General features: G+C 41.0%; 2 protein-coding genes across 10 annotated transcripts in view; one reads left to right on the forward strand and one right to left on the reverse strand.

Annotated features, from left to right (window-relative positions):
* TRAM1 (translocation associated membrane protein 1) overlaps window positions 1-9,744 on the reverse strand; it is a 33,315-nt gene extending 23,571 nt beyond the window's left edge. For both annotated transcript variants that reach the window (XM_034668165.1, XM_002918506.4), the window contains exons 1-2: window positions 9,434-9,744; window positions 1,450-1,513 (exon numbers count right to left, since the gene is read on the reverse strand). In XM_034668165.1, coding sequence (XP_034524056.1) covers window positions 1,450-1,513; window positions 9,434-9,556 — 187 coding nt within the window. In that variant the 5' untranslated portion in view covers window positions 9,557-9,744. The remainder of the gene's footprint in view (window positions 1-1,449; window positions 1,514-9,433) is intronic.
* Window positions 9,745-9,772: 28 nt separating this feature from the next.
* Window positions 9,773-22,558, forward strand: part of XKR9 (XK related 9) — an 82,035-nt gene continuing 69,249 nt past the window's right edge. For 6 of the 8 annotated variants that reach the window (XM_034668167.1, XM_034668166.1, XM_034668169.1 and 3 more), the window contains exon 1: window positions 18,904-19,033. Coding sequence is in view for 2 of the 8 variants with exons in the window: in XM_034668175.1 (XP_034524066.1) it covers window positions 19,010-19,033 (24 nt within the window). In the remaining 6 variants the exon portion in view is untranslated. Of the gene's footprint in view, window positions 10,181-18,900; window positions 19,034-22,558 lie in introns of those variants that run through there. The other 2 variants (XM_034668175.1, XM_034668174.1) reach the window with 1 other exon arrangement.

Genomic DNA, 22,558 nt, shown 5'->3' on the forward strand with positions numbered 1-22,558 from the left:
CTGACCTACAAGTACTACAGAGGCAACTGCTACTTAAAACTGTTTTTAATCCTCGAAATTTTTCTATTTTTCAAAACAAATCTTCATCAAATAACTTGTAAGTTGTTGTAAATTGTTCACAAGCTTTATATTTACAGAAATTATTTGGGAAAAAGAGCATTATGCTTCTCTGGCATATTCAAATTTCAAAACAACTTTGTGATTTTGAGTGATCTGATATCTAAGTCACTAAATCAAATATGGTTGACCCTTAACAATACAGGTTTGAACTGCGTGGGTCCATTTACCTGCAGATTTTTTTCAAGAAATACAGTACTGCCAAAGTACATTCTTGTCCTTATGATTTTAATACCATTTTCCTTTTTAAAAATACCATTTTCTTTTCTCTAGTTTACTTTGTTGTAAGAATGCAGTATATCATATATATAACATAAAATCTGTGTTAATCCACTGTTCGTTATTAGTAAGGCTTCTGGTCAACAGTAGGCTATTAGTAGTTAAGGTTTTAGGGACTCAAAAAATTGTATGTGGATTTTTGATTGCACAGGGGTCAACGCCTCTGCATTATTTAAGGGTCAACTGCATTTGTACAACTACATAACTGAATTAAACGTAATTCAATGTTATATAACTGATTTTACATTCTAAATACTTGTCTGAATATGTTAATATTTTATCAACCAAATACCCTCACTCATGCTGGTTAACTATCACTGTATTGAACTACAATCAAGTTCCAATAACAACTTGACTTTCACATCACATAATTTAGAAATAAAACTTTTAGGGGTGACTGGCTGGCTCAGTTGGTAGAACATGTGACTCCTGATCTTAGGGTCATGAGTTCACACGTTGGGTGTGAAGCCTATTAAAATTGGAAAAAAAAAAAAAGAAAAAGAAAATAAGAAATGAAACTTTTAAAAATAAAGCCTGGAAGTGTAGTTTGGATGCTACTGTAACTCCTAGAGCTTACTGACATTTAGAGGTAGAGCACAACAAAAACACGAAAATAAAACAGGCTTAAAAGGATTGTTACTTTAGGTCTAAAACATAACTCACAGGTCAGAAAAAAACCTAAACGTTGTACCTTTAGAAACCTTGATTGAATGATTACACTTTAAACAAATAAACAATATTTATTCTTAGAATTTTCTTATGAAAAAGATCAAAGGGAAGAGAAGGCAAAAAAAAAAAAAAAACTCCCACGGAAGTCCCTTTACAAAGTATACAATAAATGTTAAACACATAAAATCTGATTTTCATATCATCTATAGGGTGAAGTCAACAAAATACATCATTTCTTGCATTACAAAATCATTAAAATAATATTCAGTCTAATCATGAATGAAATCTATTAAAATTAAAGAATTTAGTATTCATGGTAATTTCCAAGTTTGTTCAAGTAAAACCTTCTACTTTAATAGGAAATTCTGAAAGAACACTACCTACCTGTTGCAGGGAGGGTAACATTGTACTGAAGAGTAACAAAAATAATAGACGCTTTCGCAGTTATCTAGAAAGAAAGAAAGAAAAAAGAAAAAAAAAGTCAAGTCAACTTGTGACCTTCTCCCAAATAGCAGGTCAAGGGAGGAAAACACTGTAAGTTCTGCCCCCAAACCTAAGAACCAAGGGCACCCTATTTCTGTGGCACTGTGACAGGCACAACTGACTTCCTGATCACCCTGGGGTTGAGCTTGGGAGTGCTGCAGTTTAGGTAAGTTTGTGTTATTTCTAATTTTAAGGTTTCAAAAGAGACACTCTGTAGTTTCAGTAAATAGGGATTTGACAATGATTCTCTACTCTAGACCTGTACAATGAACAAAGTTCCTATAAAAAAAAAAAAGTTGAAATGTAAATTAATGAAGAAAAGGAAGCAGAGTTACCACCACAAAAATGGATCAAAGGTGGGGTCTGTGGTGTGTGTGTATCTCTCACACATGGGATAGTTAAGTGCTCCATAAATATTTAACTGACCTGATTATATTGGTAAAAGTGAAGTGGTCAGAACAGAAAAATGGAATGCTTACTCAATATTTATAGGCACCAGGTAATGTGCTAGACAAGAATGGATAACAAAGATGAATGATACAATCCCTGACCACTCGGAGTTCAGCTGGGTCAGGAAGACAGGTAATCAAACTGTTATAATATTAAAGAATCAGTGCCAACAAGTATTCAGGATAAACAATGAATTTTTTTTTTTTTTTTTTCCTGCGGTGGGGAATGAGGCATGTTCTGGAAAGGCTTCTCAGAGGATATGGTGTGGAACTGTTTCTTGTTGGAAAAAAAAAGTTCCCTAGGCTCATAAAGGGGGATGATGAGGGCAGCATAGGTAGAACAGAAATCACAAAGGTTAAATAGCAGCAAACATGAGGGCCAGCACGGATACACATCAGTAAGCAGTAGAAAAGCCTAGAAACTTCTCAAGTGCTAGAAAGGGCCTTGTTTGTTGGACTAAATAGTTTAGATTTTATTTCAGCACAACTAGAGAATTAGGAGGTGCGGGAAGTTCATTTGTGCTTTTTGGAAAGATGATGGATGTACCTACTAAGTGGTCTTTCAAGCCCCCTCAAACCATTCTCCACGCTGCAACCAGAATCATCTTCTGACCATGTTAATACCTTTCCCCATGCCCACCCATCCCCTACCTCCTCCCTGAAAATGCTTCACCGGATTCCCATTCTTTCTAGGATAAAGAACAAAATCCTTTTTTTTTTAAAGATTTATTCATTTATTTATTTACTTACCTATTTATTTATTCACTTATTTAGAGAGCATGAGTGGGGGGGGAGGGAGCGAGAGAGAATCCCAAGCAGACTCTCTGCTGAGCGCAGAGCCCACTGTGGAACTTGATCCCACGACCCTGAGATCATGACCTGAGCCGAAATCAAGAGTTGGATGCCCAACCGACTGAGCCACCCAGGTGCCCAAAAAACAAAATCTTTAATGTGGCCCATACAATAATCCATGACCCTTCCCCTCTGCCTCTCCAGCCTGACCTCAGAGCACCGTCTCCTGGATTCCTCCCATCACAGGGTCTGTGCACATGCAGCTCTATCTGAAACCCTATTGAAAACCTTCCCCTTTCTAACCTCAATTCAATCACACCTTTTCAAGGCAGGCTTTGTTAGATTATCTCAGAGAATTGTGTTCCTTTCTTTCAAAACACATACTCTTGGTGTGATAATATTACTAATTTCTGTCACACTCATTAGAAAGTAAGCTTCATGGGAGCTGGGACCATGCCTGCTTCTTCACTGTATGTTTAGAGCCCAGCATGGGGCCTGACCCATGTTAGGTGACTAATTCTGTTGATTAAATACTAGATAAAACAAACTGAAGTACCCAAGTCAAATATAAAACTTCTGCAAGAGACCGCATGAAAGATGATAAGGCCTGAAGGAAGGCAGTGGTAGTGGGACAGATACAGTACTTTTGAGGCAGAACAAGGCGTGTGGAGCGAGAGGGAAGAGTGACAGATTATGTATGGATACTTACAGCTTGAACAACTAGGTGCAAAGTAATACTGTTAATACAAATGTGGAATACAGGAGGAGCAGCAGCTTTTGGGGAAAACAGAAAAAACTGGGTTTTTTAGTTTTAGACAGACTTAGACTTCCGTGAGGTATTCGGGTGGAAAGACCATCAGGCAGATAAGCCTAAGCCTGGAACTCTGCAGGGAGACCCTTGCTTAAGACTTGGGAATCTCTACTTCCAGTAGGTAGTTGAAGCTGTGGGGATACATAAATCATCTACAGAGACTGCACAGTGTTTGCAGAGACGTAGGACAACATCAGCACCGTGGAGTGGGCAGAGAAAAAGCTGGTGGCAAAATAAGAAGAGGCAGAAAGAGAACGAAGACAGCTTGATGCCCCCAAGGCCAAGAGGGAACCGTTTCAAAAAGGTGTGGTTAATAAAGTCAAAGTTTCAAAAGAGACATGGCAGGAAAAGAGCACAATGGACTGGACATTTTAAGAAGCCATCAGCGGTCATGGCTTGAGTGAATTCAATGAAGCAATGAGAGCAAAAACCACACCACAGACTGAAGAACACAGGAGACACAAAGTGGTACCCAGTGATAGATGCCAGGTCAAGATTTATGTTGTTTTTGAGACAGACTGAGCTTATGTGGGGGCAATCAGGAAGGTGCCAGGGAAAAGGAAGAAATTAAACATTTAAGGGGATAATGGATAGAAAGATCTGATAGGAAATGAAACGTATGGATAGAGGTGGAAGCGAATCTTGAAGTTTTCTTCTTAGATGGGGAGGAAGGTAGTAATGGATGAGACAGATTAAGTTCAAAAGGCAGGAAAAGTGAAGAAATGCACATCTAGTAAACTCTTATTTTCCCTGTGGGGGAAAAAAAAGCAATGCCATCTGTTAAACATAATAGGGACTTGAATGATGAGTATTTATTTCATTCCTGTAGGGAAAGGAGCTGGCCAGGGAAAAGTAAAAAAGATCACTGGGTGTTACTGATGTCTGAGATTAGAAACCTTTGATTTGTAATATAATCTATCAGCACAAGTGTATGATTTCCTCTGGCAACCCTTAGCAATCTATGAATGGAGAAGCACAGAAAAGGCAGAGGACGAGCTGGATCGACGGTTGGATATTTGTAGGGTTAATATGGAGAAAAGACCAAGAGGAAAAGGGAGCTGAGGCCTGAGGTTAAGTGTGGATAAGTCAAGTATGCCGGAAGAAAGCAAAGCAATGAGGGGCCAAGGCACCATAGAAGCTTAGACTAGGTGGAGAGTCAGCAGCAGAATGAAGGAGGTGAAACAACATGTAGGTTGTGGCTGCTCTGCTTATTGGAATTCAGAAACTGGAAACAAGACAGGACTACGTGATAAAGTCCACGGTATGGCCACTAAAGTGAGTTGCTTAACTGTTGTAGATACGGAAAGGTCACTTGAATTGAAAAGGCCAGCAAGGGTTCTGGTATTACCATTTGGGTCATTCATATGAACGCACTAGAGCAGAACGATGGCATGAGTTTCCAGGGCAACACTGCTTTCACGTGATTATTATTAGTATTTTTTTAAAGATTTTATTTATTTATTCGACAGAGATAGAGACAGCCAGGGAGAGAGGGAACACAAGCAGGGGGAATGGGAGAGGAAGAAGCAGGCTCATAGCGGAGGAGCCCGATGTGGGGCTCGATCCCATAACGCCGGGATCACGTCCTGAGCTGAAGGCAGATGCTTAACCGCTGTGCCACCCAGGCGCCCCTCATGTGATTATTATTATTTTTTTTTTTTTAAAGATTTTATTTATTTATTTGACAGAGATAGAGACAGCCAGCGAGAGAGGGAACACAAGCAGGGGGAGTGGGAGAGGAAGAAGCAGGCTCATAGTGGAGGAGCCTGACGTGGGGCTCGATCCCATAACGCCGGGATCACGCCCTGAGCCGAAGGCAGACGCTTAACCACTGTGCCACCCAGGCGCCCCTCATGTGATTATTTTTAATAAAGTTGACTGATGACCAAATTTCATTTTTTGATATCTTTGCTTAGACTCCGCATGTATCAACACAAACATACTTTCTCCACACACCTGTTTCTAGTTTAGAATATGAGGTTGCCACTACCATAGCTAAGAAAACTTCTCAGGAGTCCTTTACAAGTGACAAGTAAAATTCTTCAAAGATAAATTTAATATCAAATACCAAAAGAAACAAAAATCAGATTATCTTTTTATGGTAGGCTTCCAAATAAAATTAAAATCTGGCCTCCAGCTACTTTAGCATGTGGCATAAGTAGAGCAAGAGGAAAAATACAAACTACACACCCCAAAAAGTTTACAGAAAAATCATGCTACTGGACATTTCTAGGCCTCCTAAGCCTCACACCCCAGCCAGCATTGCTTTAAACTAATATTACAATCAGTTAATAGTAAGACAAATTAGTTTGGAATAAAATATGCTGTAGGAATATATAACACATTCAAAAGTAAAAATAACTGAGTTTATGACAGTTTTGGACATTTATACCACCGCTTTCCATTTACAAGAAAAGAATGAAACTTACTCAGATACATCTTACACAGGTTCCACAAACTCTAAGGAATTATCTAATTTTATGTTGTATGTAATATCATGAATATCCTAAGGTTTTCTTAATCAAGAGGTCACCAGTTTGGGCTTGATGTTTCTTTCTTGTTAAAATTATATTGTATTTGTTAGAGGAAGGTATGATTTACTACACTGACTCTATGCCTGAAAGACAAAGACAATTTCTGAATATCACATTCCACTTCCCCATCACCTTAAGCTTAAATAAAGTTCTTAAAAAACGAGGTGGAAAGAAAATGTGAGCACTAAGGCAAGTCATCCTTAAAAATACAACAGACCTCCAAAATAGTTCCAAGATAGCTGTAATTGTAAATGTTCCCTCAAATCTGCATGGCACAAAACACCTAGACTCCTGTAAAGAACATCCCTTCCAGAAGAAAATATTCCTCTTGGAAACCCCTAAGTCCTCACTCCTCTTATCCTCACTTGGATTCCCAAGCACCCTCCTGTTTTTCAACTGTTCAAATTTTCCCAACTCAAACATGAAGCCATTACCTAAAGACCATGATCTGCATTATGTGGACACTGTATTAAAACCATGATTTCAAAATTACGAGCAGTTCTTGATAACATGAAGTTTCCTGGAAATTAAACTTAGATTTCTCCAAAACAGACTACATTTTTATCAACCTTTTAACACATAATCTGTTTAGATGCTAGCCATGGGACCCTTTTCTCATATAAAATTGCAATCTTCTATTTTCAACTCTGATAAATATCTAATGAATAATAACAGCTACTGTTTATGGCATGGCCTGTAAACCAAGCACTGAACTGAAGCCAGGATACGCATTAGTTAATTTAATTCTGCAAGTAACTCAATGAGCCCTGTTTTACAGAAAGGAAACAAATTCTGAGAAGTTAAAGAATCTGCCCTAGGTCATCCAGGCAGCAAGTTGCAGAACCCTAACTTGAACACGGATCCCTTTAGCTATAGCATCTGCGCTCCTACAGTATATTTATATTGACTTTTCATTTTGGCTAGTAATACAGTATCTGTTATCACTTTGTCAATTTCTCTGTAAATCTGCTGACATTTTCTCAATATATTTACACAAAAGGCTAACAGGTTCTACTGCAAAAACATTAACTTCTCTGTATTCTAACACAAATACTGTAATTCTATAGTTATGTTAATTTTGAGATTCAGCAGCAATTATTTTAAAAGTCAAACAGCAAAACTAACTTCATCAGTTTTTCCCAATATGTAGATAACATGCACTCAAATCCTAAAACTTTAACATGTGGTAAGAAAAACGTACAACTTGCACAAACTTTCCTCTTCTGTATCTTACTTTAACGTTCTCTTTTGAACTAAAAACTTCTATTTAGATCTTTGTTGTATCTATTTAGATTTACAAATTTTACAGATTCACATAGAAGCAAAAATCCACTCACTATTAAAAAAAATCATTGACATGGGGCGCCTGGGTGGCTCCGTCACGTAGTCTTTTGATTCTGGCTCACGTCAAGATCTCAGGGTTGTGAGACTGAGCCCCGTGGCCGTCTCCACGTTCAGCATTAAGTCGGCTTGTCCTTCTCCCTCTGCTCCTCCCCGCCGACCCCCGTTAAATAAATAAAATCTTAAAAAAAAAATCATTGATACGTGAGGAAAGGCATGGGTGGTGAACTTCCCTAGAAATGTGGTAAGAGACTGTGAAATCTTTTACATAAAAGCAAAGTTATACCATTTCTAAGTGTTGGGATTTCTGATTAATATTCCATTTCATTCAAAGCACTGCAAATATATCCTGCAGATATTATTATTCTTAGATTCTATTTTTAAAGTCAGGAATTCTTACCACATGGAGATGGGTTATGACAAGTTTTACAAAATTGTTGAATATACTGTACATACAAAAGTATTACTTCTAATATCAAAACAAAGTATATGTAAATGTAAAATTCAGAAAGTGAGTACAAATGTGTAAAATTGCATTTTTAATATGATACACTCATATAGTACTTTAAACAACCATCAGATGCAGTCACACCATATTATCTGATCCCTGTAACAACAATGGCTGTGAGAATACCACAGGTGCTGTTATTTCCTTACACTGAGAAACTGAGGCTTAGACTTGGGTCACCCAATAGGTAAGTAGCACAGGGTCAGCCTAAAAGCGTGGGACATATGTTAGTTCCCTTCTACCTTCCCTTCCACCATACCTACTACCTCCACAGCAGTGGGCTAAGTGGAATAAATGACAGTCAGGAATAAAAACATCTGTCTAGATCCAGAAAAGCCTATTAGAAGAGAAGCAAAAGTAAACTAAAATGCTACGTTACCTAATAACATTTATAAAACCCACGTGGACTCCACTTAAAAATTTTATTCATCTTATTCATAAAAAAACTTATTCGGCGGTCACTGGCAGTCTCATTCAACTAGTTTTTCTCAATAATTTTTAATGTCATTCATCCAACAAATATTTTTTAAGCACCTACTATGTCCCAGGTGCTATTTTGGGCACTGGAAACAGAGTAATAAAACCTAAAAGTTTCTGCCCTCACTGAGGTTATATTCCAGGAGGAGAGAGACAAACAATACATAAACAAAATAATTAGTGTATTTGATGGGGCATAGCGTCTATATAGAAAAACCTAAAAGGAAAAGAAGATAAGGAATGGGCGTGTGTACTGAGGAGCGAGGGAAAGAAAACCGTAGGATGTTATATACACGTTCACCTTGCAAAGTTTATTACCCACATTGAACAGCTGTTAAATAAGTCATCAAAATACTAGATATGTGGGAAGAGAATTTACACACTCCTGACATTTCCTCCTCTCATACTTCACGAAACAAAAAGAAAATCACTCGGCTTCTTGGCACTGCTGTTCGGAAGCGAGATTTATGGATCAGACCTTGTTTCTTTAAGGGAAAAGCAAGAGCACGGCAAAAAGTTCGGTAAGTGGCAATAATACCAGTTTGGGAAAGAAAAATGAAAACAATCGGGTGTGCCTCAGTGTGCCGAACTCGTGGCGATCACTCGCTGCCCCGCGGCCACCGCCCTTCAAATAGGGAGCGGACGCCCGGCTCCGTCCGTGTTCATCCCAAACTCCGGTCCTACCGGGGCTCCCCGAGGCCTGGCCTCCACTAATCTCCAGCCCTCGCCGGCTCCACGNAAGGGGGCGACGCGGCGGCCCCTAGCTCTTGCGGGCGACGGCCAGGCCTGCCGGGGCTCGGCATCCCGAGGCCGGCGCGGGGCACGGCAGGGCAAGGCAGGCCTGCACCTCGGGGTCCGGGGGGCCGGCACCTCCCCCCCCCCAGTCCGGTCCCCCGCGGTCTTCGGCCGAGGGGCCGAGGCTGGCAGCCCGAGGACGGGGCGGCGAGGCGGTTGGGGCGCGGGGCGGACTCACCTCGAACATGAGCCCCAGCAGGAAGACCATCGCCACACAGGAGACGATGTCCGCGTGATTCTGCAGGATGAATTCGTGGCTCAGGACCGGGGGGCTCTTAGTGCTTTTCTTGCGAATCGCCATGGTGAAGCCACCGCCCGTGTCTGCAGGTGCTCCTCGCCGGCTCTGCTCTTTCCAGCTGCTCACCGACTAGCTGCCGCCGCCGCCTCCCCCTGGCTGCTCTTCACAGCCCCGCCGCTGCCGCTCGCTGGGGCTTCACTTCCCATCCCACAGCCAGTACGCAGCCGCCGGGGCCGCCCGGAAAAAAAAAAAGAAAAAAAAAAAAAGAAAAAAAAAAAAAGAAGGCAAGCCCACAGCGGGGGTGAGCATGCGCACCGGGGAGAAGGCGCTCGCTAGTGCCGGGGTCGCCCCTGCGAGCCCACAGCGCCGCCTGGGGACCGGAGGCCGTCGGCCCACGGCCCCTCCTGGGTAAGGAACCGGAGCGGCACGCCCACTGCTCCGGTCCAGGATGGAGGTTGGGAATCGTTTGAGGCGCGAGCTTCCTGCGCCTAGTTAACAGCTGAGTCCGCGGCGGGTCGAGAATGGCCACGTGCTGTAGCGTGCATGGCCGCAAGCATGGCTTCCCGCCGTCCTGGCCACTCTGGACTTGGGTGTCAGTGCTTGCTTCCACATAGATTGTCACTTCTTGTAAGCCACCGCCACCACCACGGTAATCTAAACATTGGATTACAGCCTAACTATACCAGGGTAAGGTGCATTCTTCAGTTTTATCATCTTAAAAATTAACTTCAGAGTTATTTTAAACACTCGTGGGGACTTAAAAAAGCCCATTTGTTGAAAGCTTGAACTAGTTTTTTTTTTTTTAATTTTTATTATTTTTTTTAACACTTCCTATTCGGTCCCACCTACCCATCCCCATCCCTCCCTCCTCTCACTGAAGACAATCACGATCAGTTTGGGTTTACTTGCATGATACTTGTTAACATTTCTTGGTAATCTAGAGAGATGGTAAGAAGGGTTTGTGGACGAGACAGATCTTTCTCTATCATCTTTCTACCCAAACCAAGACTCCTTTGTGTTCTTTCTCTTAAATCGCACCACTCTTTACCCATTCGCCAAATCTAAAAACCAAAGTCATCCTGGACCTATACCTTTCAGTATCCTTCCACATGCAAACTATTATCACACTCAGGTAATTCTATTCCCTTTCCTCCTTACCACTGCCACAGCCTCAGGAGGAGACTTACCTTTTGCCTACAAAATTACAACTTCGTCGAATTGCTGAGTGGTTTAAGATCATGGGTTTTGAATCAGAATTCTGCCACTTATTACCTGAATGACGGCGGACAAGTTACTTAATCTCTGAGACTCGATTTCCTCATTTATTTATGTATTTATTTATTCAAAAAATATTGAGCATTTACCCATATGCTAGGCACTAGGGATACAGAACTAAATGAAAAATACAAATTAACCTGTCTTAGGAGCTTTCATTCTAGAGAGAAGAGAGGATCTTTAAGCAGGATTTAAAAAGTGAAACATGCTAAGTTGAGCTGAGGGTCCTGGAGAAAAATAAAGCAAAGGCAATAGGGAAAGCATGGGGAAGTTACATTAGCCTTAAGACCTAAAGGAGCCAAGGGACCGAGCTATGCAGCTATCATCTATAAGATGATTGTAATTAAATGTGATGCAATTACATGAGATGATTCCAGGAAAGTGCTTAGTAGAGAGTTAGGGCTCTCCACATGTTAGCTATTACTGTTCTCCTTTCTGGTCAAATGATTACTAGTTTCCCTTACCTCCAAATCAAGCTTTCAGTTTTTACATCAGAGGGGAGGAGGGTGGGGGAATGGGATAGACTGGTGATGGGTAGTAAGGAGGGCACGTATTGCATGGTGCACTGGGTGTTATACGCAACTAATGAATCATCGAACTTTACATCACAAACCAGGGATGTACTGTATGGTGACTAACATAACATAATAAAAAAAACATTAAAATAAAAAAAAAAGAAACTAACCAAGAAATTACTAAACAAAGTCCAAGTCCCCCAGCTTTCACTCCCTCAGCAAGGCTTTACTGAGCACCTACTATGTACCAAGTACCAAAGTCAATGCCTTTTAAAAAGGAGTTAGGAGGGAGAAATAAGGAAATCTTTAGAATAAAGATGAATCAGACTGAGAAAAAAGAAAAAAAAAGAATGATGCATCTAACAGGTTCAAAATTTTTTGGTGGTTTTCCTTTTCATTCTTGGAAAGCTAGCAGGACTAAATAGTCCTTCATGATTTGACCCCTGCCTATCCAGACAGGCTCAAACCCAATCTCAGTGCGAGCATTTCCGACTCCACATTCTGTACACTCTAGACCATGCTGTCTTTCCCATGCTCCCCTCAGCTTTGTACCTGCTGCTGCTTCTGTCTGGAATGTTTTCTATCCTCTTCATACACCCGGCATATTCCCACTGTGCCTTCAAGTCTCATTCATGCGTGATCTCTTTGAAACCTTTGCTGACTTCTATGACTGATCTAGGCATTCTGTCTCTTAGGATTCAATTGTATTTTTTGAAAATAAATTTTAAAATTTTAAGTTAAAATTTAAAAATTTTTACAATTTATATCACATAGTTCACCAAGTGTACAATTTGGTGGTTTTTAGTGCATTAACATAGTTGTGCAGCCATTCCCATATTCTAACTTTAGAGCATTTTTATCACCCTCCAAAAAAATCCTGTACATGTTACCACTCACTCTCCATTTTCCCTCGCGGTCTTGGCAGCCCTTGGCAACCACTGATCTTACTGCCTCTCTAGATTTGCCTGTTCTGACGTTTCACATACATAGAATTATGGTCTGTTGTGACTGGCTTCTTTCTCTTAAGATAAGTGAGGGTATTGCGCTTCACCCATGTTGTAGCATGTATCAGTATTTCATTCCTTTTTATGGGCAGAATAATATCCGTTGTATGGCTATATCACTTCTTACTTATCCATTTATTAGCTGGGAGACATTTAGTTTGTATCCACCTTTTGGTGATTGTGAGCAATGCTGCTGTGAGCATTAGTGTGTAAGTTTTATATGGACGCTTGTTTTCAGTTCTTTTGGGTGTATACCTAGAGATACTGGTCACGTGGCAACTTTATGTTCTACTTTTTGGGGGAACTGTCAGACTGATTTCCAAAGGGGCTGCACCATTTTACAATCCCACTAGCCATGTCTGAGGGTTCCAGTTTCTACTCAACCTTGCCAACGTTTGTTATTTTCTGTCGGTTAATATCATTCATCCCAGTGGTATAAAGTAGTATCTTACTGTGTCTTAGACGTGAATTTCCCTACTAATGATGTTGATTATTAGCCATTTCATGTGCTTACTAGCTGTTTGTATATCTTTGGAGAAATGTCTCTTCAAATCCTTTGCTATGTATTCGTTTTTTTTTTAATTTATTGAATTATGAGTTTTTAAAATATAGTCTAGATACAAGTCCTTTTCAGATACGTGATTTGAAAATATTTTCTCCTAGACTTTCTGTTTTCTTGATGGTGTCCTTCGAAGCACAAACGTTTTTAATTTTGATGATGCCCAATTGATCTGTGTTCTCTTTTATTATTGCCCTTTGTGTACTAAGAAATCATTGCTTAGGGGCGCCTGGGTGGCTTAGTCAGTTAAGTGTCTGCCTTCTGCTTGGGTCAAGATCTCAGGGTCCTGGGATGGAGTCCCGCATGGGCTCCCTGCTCAGCCGGGAGCCTGCTTCTCCCTCTGCCTTTGCCGCCCCACCCCCTGCTTGTGTTCTCTCTCTTACTCTGCTCTCTCTTTCTCAAATAAATACATAAACTCTTAAAAAAAAAAAGGAATCGTTACTTAATGCAAGACGACAAAGATTTACTCCTGTGTTTTTTTCTAAGAGCTTTACAGTTTTAGCTTTTGCATTTAAGTCTATGATAATTCAGTTGTATTTTGTACATCTTCTGATTGCTTCTGTTTTCTCAGTAAAATATGAAATGAAATCATCAGGAGTGGGGATGGTACAATGGAGTTTGAAGAGAGGATGGGGTAAAACTGTAGGAGGCTGAATGGATTGGAGGAACATAATCAGACAGCAGAGCCTCTTTGAGACTTGTGGACATAAATTCAAAGTGACACTTGTCTCCAGTCACACCCCCTGCTTGGATCCAGGTGTGGAGAAGGCAGAAAGCTGGGTTTTGCAAGGCCCGTGTGGCAGAGGGGCAAGGATGTTGAGGATGTTTGCAGATAAGGGCAGGGCTAATGAAGTGAATGCTGTGAGGGGTGGTTGTGCTCCGATCCTCTATCACCCTGCAGCCTACAGTCCACCCTTTTCTGCTGTGAAAGGCAAAGCTCTGCAGACTTCTAGTTGAGTTTGGCTGAGGGAAGGTACTGGCCAAAAATCAGAGGAGACTTCTGGGGATTTATTGTCCCTTGATTCCTCCTTGCTTTACTGTTTCTGGCACTGGCTGTGTTTTCCTGTGGTCCTAGTCCTTGCCAGGTAACCTTTCTCTCACTATGCCAGGTCTCCCTGGGCTCAGCGAGCTCAGTCTCTCCTTGGCCTCTTCAGGCTGTTGCTGGTCATGGCTTCCCACATTCCTAATCCTCAGGAGCTTCCCTAGCTCTTGTTCATTCCCTCCCCCTGCCCACTCCTCTGTGAACAGGTGCTTCATTAAACCCTCTCCAACTAAACCCTTCTGAACATGCCATCGATTCCTTGCCAGTTCTCCGACAGATGCAGAGGACAGAGAAATCATGCTAGGGCCTCTGAATGGGGGGGCGCCCGTGTTGTTGAAGATTGATGGAGTGGGACTAGTTGGTTGAGAAGGATGTGGTCAGGGAGTTGGATGCTGGGAGTGCGTTCAGATGTTGTGCTGTCATTGGCCAGGAGATGGCAAGGGCGTGATGAAGGGAGGGAGTGCAGAGGTGGATGGAGGAGGAATGCATTGGAAGTGAGGAGTCAAGGCACCAGGAGAGGAGGGTAGGGTGCTTGGCACACACTTTACATGGATGTTCAGTCACTGAGAATGACTGGAGGAGTAGAATGGGAAGGGAGCCAGGGAATGAGCCAGGTGCTAACGTCTGACATAAATGAAGAGGAGTCAGAGAGTTTAGCAGATGATTGCCACAGGGGGATAGTGGGTGGTATAGTTGGAGGGCATGGGCTTCCAGAAGAGCTGGGGTTTTTGAGCGAGGGAGGAAAACTATCATCAGCCATCAGGATCATGAAAAACACCCACTCCACCCCTGGTGGTATATGAGGAGCGGGAGGGAAGCAACAGCCACCTCTTGACAAGGCACTAAGGAAAGCAGGTTTCAGCTTTCAGTTAGAGCTGTAGCAGGTTTCTGCATTACAGGGTGAAGAAAATATTCAGAAAGTGGTGGAAGGTGTGGAGGAGGATTTGGCAGATGACACCGTTGGGGCCCTAGGGGATAAAGGAGAAGAATTTAGGGGCCAGGGGGATGGCTTTTAGTTTATGTCACCAAGGGGATGAGCAGAATCATGTGGGGGAAGAGAAGATGGTGACAATGGATGACACTGGAGGTTTGCTTCTGGAGGGTACCAAGGTGGAAAGGGTTCTAATGCATGGTGGAATTATTCTCATGGTCTTTTAGTGGAAAGCAAGGAATCTGTTCTAACTTTAACTTCCTTTTTAGAATTGGCCTTTTAAGGAGTTTATAAGGAGGGGCAATTACCATTGAATCCTCTCAGGGTGAGTCATGGTAGTGGGGAAGGTGGTCTTACCAAGGCCCTTGGGGCTCTGGAGGCTTCTTTCAAGTGGACTGGTTGCTCAGGTATGTCCCACCCTGGAGGCCATTGTGTGTCCAGCACAGTGCTGACCACAGTACTGTACAGTGTACAGTAACCACATTCTGGATAAGTGATTTTTTGGCAAACGTAGCTTGGGCCCTCAAATGTTGGGATTCTCAGGATACTTCCAATGGTAGATTATATGGATTTGGGTCTATCCATGAAAATCTTTGGCATAGGGTTGCTATAGTTATGAGAAATATCGAAGAAACAGACGATCTTTGCCCTGAAAGAGGTTATCTATACTTGGCCACCTAAGATCTATGTGAGGATGAAAAACACTTCTGAGAGGATGTGAGAGTAAAATGCAAGACGGTACCTGATAGAAAAGAGAACAAAAATGGGACTGTTGCATTTCCACCTCTCCTAGATGCTAAAAGGATGAAGGATGAGGAACTCTTTGTTGCATGCCTACTACGTTCCAGATATTTTGATTTCACATGGGTTAGAGCATTTAGTCTTCACAAAAACCCTATGAAATAGGTGCTATTATTTTAATTTAAATGGAGAAACTGAGGCTCAGAGAGGTTAAACAATTTGCCCAAGTCACTGGGCTGGTAATCTGTTTGCCATACCCATTATTGTTTCATGTAAGTACTCCTCCAGGAGCTTCACTTAACAGGAAGATGTTGAACTTCCAGGGAGCAATGATTGTCAACCTAATCCATTCCAGAGGATAGTTCCTGCCCTGAGAGAAACACAGCACTCTTTCTTTTTTTTTAAAAGCAGGTCATTGATCTGTTTACATTCCACTATTATATTATTTACAGTAAGTTTTTAAAATATAAAATTGCATTCATATTGTAAGGAAGAAATTATACTTCAATGAGGAAGCAAATTTACTCCATTAATAGTTGGAAATTACATAATTTCCTTGGGTATAATTTTTATTGCTATGGAAACAATAAACCAAATTCATAATGCAGTGTTGTTACTAGTAGGAAAGTCTGGGAGGAGATGACACATCACACCTGGAGGTGGTTGAGGGAGAGCTGGCTGGTGATGATGGTGAAAGTCTGTGACCCACCTAGACCACTCCTGGGTCCCTCTAGGGCTAGGACTGTGATCTTCTGACTCCAGGAGCTTAAGGGGCCCAAGGTAGACTTTCTCTCCTTTAATCTATAATTTATTTCACTTTATTTAATCTTGTTTTATTTAACACATCAAGGGCCGAGTCAAAGCTTCGCTGATAGATCAGTTCCAGAGTGGTGTGAAGTGAAGATAGGGAAACAAGAGTGTAAATGCTTCCAAGAAGTTTAGTTTTGAAGAGGAAGAGAGAGCAGGGTATGAAACTAAAGAGGAATAAAGGAGCCAGGTAGGTTTTGTGTTTGGTTTTGAATGATGTGACAATTGTGCATGTTTAGATGACAAGAAGGGGGGACAAGCGGGGGAAGTTGAAGACACTGGGGCAATGGAAAGAGGTGGGAATGATGGACTGAGGTCTCTGTGGTTTGGGATCCACCAGAACATAGGTAGAGGATTACATTTACATAGGAGGGGACACCAGTTTTCACACTGAAAGGAAGGAGAAAAGGTCAGTAGAGACAAGACAGTTATGGATCTGCGAGTGGAGGTTCCCCCACATAGGTGATGAGATCAGAAAAGGCAATGCAAGGACGACTGGGAGCCAGATTCCTTTTGTGAATGAATGAATGGGGAGACTAATGGCAGTAAGGGCAGAGGGAAAGATGGCTGAAGGAACAGGGGTTTTTCAGGAGTAGGGTGGTACTGTAATGGTTTGGAGAGAGAGGGCATTGTCAGTCCCACGTAAGAGAGCTGAAGGAGATTGGTGGTTTCGGGGGGGGCTATGATACAGTCAAAGCTACTGGTGAAGGGAATGTTTGGTGTAACAGCTGAGGATGTAGGAGAGTTCATTTATAATGGGATGGATTATATTAGTTATAATTCTTTTAGTTGCAAGTGACTGAAAAGAAGATATATTGGGCTAAAAGTTAACAGAGTGAAAAAAAAGCTTCGGGAACCGGAGTGCGTTGTGGATTTAGAAACTAGAACCAGGCATTTGACCTCATCGGGATTCTCAATACATCTCCTTTTTTTAATCTTTTGTTTCAACTTACTTCATTCTTCCCTGTTGTAAATGGACTTTATTTACATGGCAGAGACCATGGTCACTTGGAAGTTCTGTCAGAATAATCCCAAGGAGATACCTAGACCGTCTGGCTTGGTAGCATGATCACGCATTTTTGGTGACCCGCTTTTCCCTGTGGCGAGGGTATGTGAGTTTATTACTGGAAGGTGTGGAGGAGGGGCTGTTGGGCAAATAAGAACATGAACCACCACAGGTACTCCAGAGAACATGGTTCTGGAGGTCGAGGAACAGCAGGAATCAGGGGAGACAAATCCAATAGCAGCATGAACACGAGTAGATGAGAGTAATAGAGATTGGAGTGACTTGTATTTGAGGCAATGGCCACGGACTATGGAAAAGATTGCTGAAATAATCTCAGCAGACACGGATAGAAGAGGGGGTCTTAGTTGGAATTTGTTGTGCTTTCAAGAGGTTCCTAGTTCTCAGGAACAGACAGGAAGATGGTAGTAGGTAAGCGGTTCCTGGGGAGGGTGTCACATGCAAAACACAGCAGCAGATTTGGGGGATGCTTGGTGAAATCATTGGGCAATTGCATCTGCCAGGGAGGCCACCCAGCCCAGTAGATCACTTTCACCTGAGGAGAGTGAACTAATGAAAGCATCTTTGTGCAAAGTGCTTTTCTAAATGGCTTCTAACATTAGAAGGCCTTATGCCTCAGGGAATTTGTGACTGGTGGAACTGAGTTGATATCTTGGAGCCATCAAAAATGGTATATGGCTCAGTGCCTAGTAGAATCAAGGTCATGGGCTGGTGGCCAAGGATTCTTTGGATCGGTTTCCTTGTTTTCGTCAGCATGTGCGCTCTAAGGCAGCGCTTACAGCACAGATGAAAACAACTAAAATGTATATAGGTCGTTGCAGCTTCCCAGGTGCTGTTGATATACGTTAATTTTAACCTCATATCAACCTCGAACCTAATGTTATTCCTATTTAAAGTAAGGAAACAGAGGCTCAGCAAAATAACTTCAGATTTTACAACCATCAAATTTTAATTCCCAAGATGGAGAATGTGCATTTTATCTTATAAAAATCTCATAATCTTATGTAAGATTTTACTAAAGAGTAAATTAGGTGTTTTGTGGAGCTTAATTGGTGTAAATCAAAGTGAAATAATCATAATAGGTGAATATATTCTGTTAACAATAACAACAAAAATAATACCAACTCATATTTATTGGGTACCAAGCACTGTGCTAAACACTATAGATATTTGATACTCATAACAACTCACTGAGTTAGGTACCGTTATTCCTGTTCTACAGATGAGGAATTGATTGGATAAATACTATGACTAAACCATTGCCAGTACCACCACTACCATTATGAATGGAAACAGGACTAGATCACATATGGGGAATCAGTTAGTAGTTTCTTTTGATTTGGGGCATGAGCACTAGGCTGGGGAAAAGAGAGAGGGCTCTGTCCCTGAGACTGTCTACGACAAATGTTTGGTTTTGTTCCTGTGAAACAAGGCACATTTATTCCCTAGGCAATTTATTGCTCCTTCTGAGCATCACTCAGAACCACTGGCATTTTCTTTGTTTTTCAGATTGCATCTACATCCTCAAATTAGAGCGCAAATACCGCTCTGCTAAGTGGAGTGGGGATTAAAAGGAGTGACCAAGGACTAATGCAGCTTAGGGCGTGGAAGAACGGTGATGGTGACGCTATTTACTCAAAGGGTGAGTTGGGAGAGGACGGTAATCAGGAATGTGAAATTGTGGATTGTATCGAGTTTCTTCATATTGATGTGTGGTCTTTGGGAGACAGCCAAATAAAGAGTTTCTGCATTTAGCAAAGGATTTAGGCCTGGGGCTTTGGTGAATGACTGAAGCTCAAGCATACATCTGGAAATTGTTCAGCATGATGGTAATGGTTAACACCACTAAAATGGATTAGATCTTTGAGGTGGTGAATAAAAAGAAAGAACAATGTTATTTAGTCTTGGGAGTACCCATAGCAAAGAGGCTGAAAGGGGATCGGGAGCTTTATTATGTATATGGCTTTTAATAGCAATTATTTACAGAATGTTTTTCAAACAATAATTTCCTGTGAAGTCTCCATAAAATCTGAATGATGAAACTTTTAAGCCCACCAGATTCTTTCACTCTATTCCTAATAACTGATTAATTTTGGGCTTAAATGCTCTTGCAAGGAATGTGCTGGTCCAAAGGATAATATTATTATAAATTATTTACTCTGAAGTTGAAATTCATTAAAAAATACTGAAACAGACAAGTAATAAAACGGGGGAAGAAAAGGAGAATAATTATATTAAAGAACTGAATTCTGGGGTGCCTGGCTGGCTCAGTCAATTAAGCCTCTGACTCCTGATTTCAACTCAGTTCATGATCTCAGGGTTGTGAGATCAAGCCCCAGTGTTGGGCTCCACTCTCAGCAGGGAGTCTGCATGGGATTCTCTCTCTCCCTCTGCCCCTTCCCCCACTCTCAAATAAATAAATCTTATATATATAAAAAAGAACTGAATGCCAAGAAAAATTGTTTTAAGACTAGCTTCCAGGAATTCAAGGCAAAAAGTGATCATGGTGAATTATCTACACATCGTCCCATGTACAGTTTTTGAAACGTTGTTAATTATTAGTATCACATGGATCCTGTCGCACCTAGAGATTCTCATGAATGGGTCTTTCAAGGGGTCTGGGAAGCTGTGTATGTTTGAAAATTTCCCCAGGTGATTTGGATGATTAGCCAAATTTGACAAATGCTAGTCTAATAAAGGAAACATACCAGTTCACGGAGAGAAAACCTTTTATCTAGCTCTGAAATCTGAAAGGGATTTTGTTCCACGGATACCAAAGAACATTGAATAATAAAATAGACAATGTGCTCAATAGCACTAAAAAAACCCCCAGAGATTTTGTGTGTATCTCACACTAACCTTTGACAAATAAAAACCAAAAACACAACACTAAATTAAAATTCTGTTGATGTAGGAAAACAGTCATCTGAGTTGATTAAAAAAATTGTATTCCTTGGTCCTCTTCAGAAATTCTGATTCAGTAAATCTGGGTAGGACCCAGAAATGTGCATTGGAAATATTCAAGTGCCCCAGATGATAGGGATGCAAGTGGTTCAAGAGTACATTTTGTGCTGGGAGAATGGATGGCTAATAGTATTCCTGGGAGTTTCAGGTTTAGATATAAAATCTTGAGATACTCCATTTGTGACAGACATTTTTACCATTTCTGAAAACTGATTTAGGGGAAGGAGGCTGGGTTATCTACTTCCACAAAGTATGCTGGGAAGACTTCTCTGATACAAAACCAGAGAGCTTCTGTTAGTGAAAATTTTTCTTCCACCCTTGGGAAAATATGAAAAGCATAGGTTACTTCATATGGCGCTAGAGTAGCTGTCAGTCTCACCCTAAAAGGAGGAAGTGGATACTCAATGGATTAAAATCTTATGGAATCATAGCAACAAACATGGGAAAACTAATTGACTGGTCTTATGGTAGAGATGCACTTTCCTCCAAAATCTTAAGTACCAAAGGTAGCACAGTATTAATATACTCATGCACAAAATAAGGTCATATACATTTAGCCCGGCTTGCTGCAGCCTAACTTATATTTGGAAGCCTCTGATTTGGAAAAATAATATTTTCTTTGGAAGAGTGCTTCTTCGGGGTCATTAGCCGCCCCAAAGTTCTTAGAAACACTAGTAAACGTGAGGGCATCTGTCATATCAGTGTTAGCTTTCCTGCAAATTTTGTCATGGGTAACTTGACCAACCATAGAGAAAGTGTTAGCTGAAGTCTCTGAGAGATAGAGGGTGGGGTCTTTTCCTTTTTACATTGGCTAGCTACTGAATACTAAATTCAGTTTAGATCTCAATAGGAGACACTCTGAACTATGATAGATCTTTAATACTGTACTATATTAGGGCTGGAATACAAAGTTGGGATCTACCCTACAGCTATAAATAGCACTCTGCTGGATTTGGGTGACCTCGGGTCTAGTTATCTTTAGATGGTTTTCATACTGCAGTGAAACTTAAAAGGCCACGGACGTCTTTGACTCTAGTTCACCTTAATTCTCCAGGTTTTCCAGGATACTAGGTGCAGGATTTCCTCTTAGGGAAAATTTTATGCTTGACATTTGTATCCATTACAGAATACGAACTTGAAGATTCTTATCCTTAGTGCTAAGAGAACACTAAATGAGCATGTATCTCTCATTGTTTCCAATTCCTGATAATTTTTGCAGGAGAAAATTCTATGACAAAAGTGCTTGTTCCACTGGACTAAAAGAGTTGGAACTCACCCATTGCATAATATCAGTATTTTGACATTAAAATGTTTAGTTTACATCAAACTATTTACTTAATTTAAAAATTAAATAGTACTAACAGGAAAACCATTTCCCAATTTCTTTCTATTTTTGAGATGCTTTTTCTGGCATTAGTAAAATGCTTATACTTCTGTTTCCCGATTTGTCAATTTTAGACTTTATTGATTTTGTTATCTTAGGTGATGATTTAGCATTCTCAATCTCCCGTTTCCTCTCTTCTATTCCCCTAGAACATAATTTTTAGTCAGTGCTTACATTATTGCCTATGTAAAATTGCAGTGACAGATACTATTTCATAATTATTCCTTCCTTGCATAGCTTTTGTTTTTTGGAATCCAATGATTGCCTCATTTTTCCCTCACCAGTATAGTTTTCTATTAACTGGTCATTGTTTCAGCTGTTCAGCTAGAGCTGTTGTATGACCACCAGCAGCTTTTTCCTCCCAAAGGCTCAAACATACCAGATAATCAGTCGGTTGCATTTTCCCCTCTGGAGATCTGAGTCCCCACTTCCTTGCTCCAATCTAAAGCAGATTTTGGGCATACCCTTGTCCTAGAACTCATTTTTGACATTTTTTTTTTATGTTGGATTTACTATTTCGATTGTGTTACTTTCTTTTTCTTGTTCTTCTAGAGTACATTATCCAGCAGTTCCCTACAGGTGCATGCAGATATATGTTTCGAGTCCTTGTACTCACACTATTGATTGGTTGGTTATAAGCTTCTAGGACAAATAATTTCCTCCCTCAGAATTTTGAAGGCATTATGTCCTAATACACACTGTAAAAGGCAGTGCTGTTTTGATCATGCTCTGTTCTAAGTGATTCCAAACCCCTAACCCTACCACCATACCCACTACCCAGAGTCTTTTAAGATCTCCTCTTTATCCCACATGTTCTGA

The sequence above is a fragment of the Ailuropoda melanoleuca genome, chromosome 9 (genome assembly GCF_002007445.2).
Source record: "Ailuropoda melanoleuca isolate Jingjing chromosome 9, ASM200744v2, whole genome shotgun sequence".
NCBI classification, from domain to species: domain Eukaryota; kingdom Metazoa; phylum Chordata; class Mammalia; order Carnivora; family Ursidae; genus Ailuropoda; species Ailuropoda melanoleuca.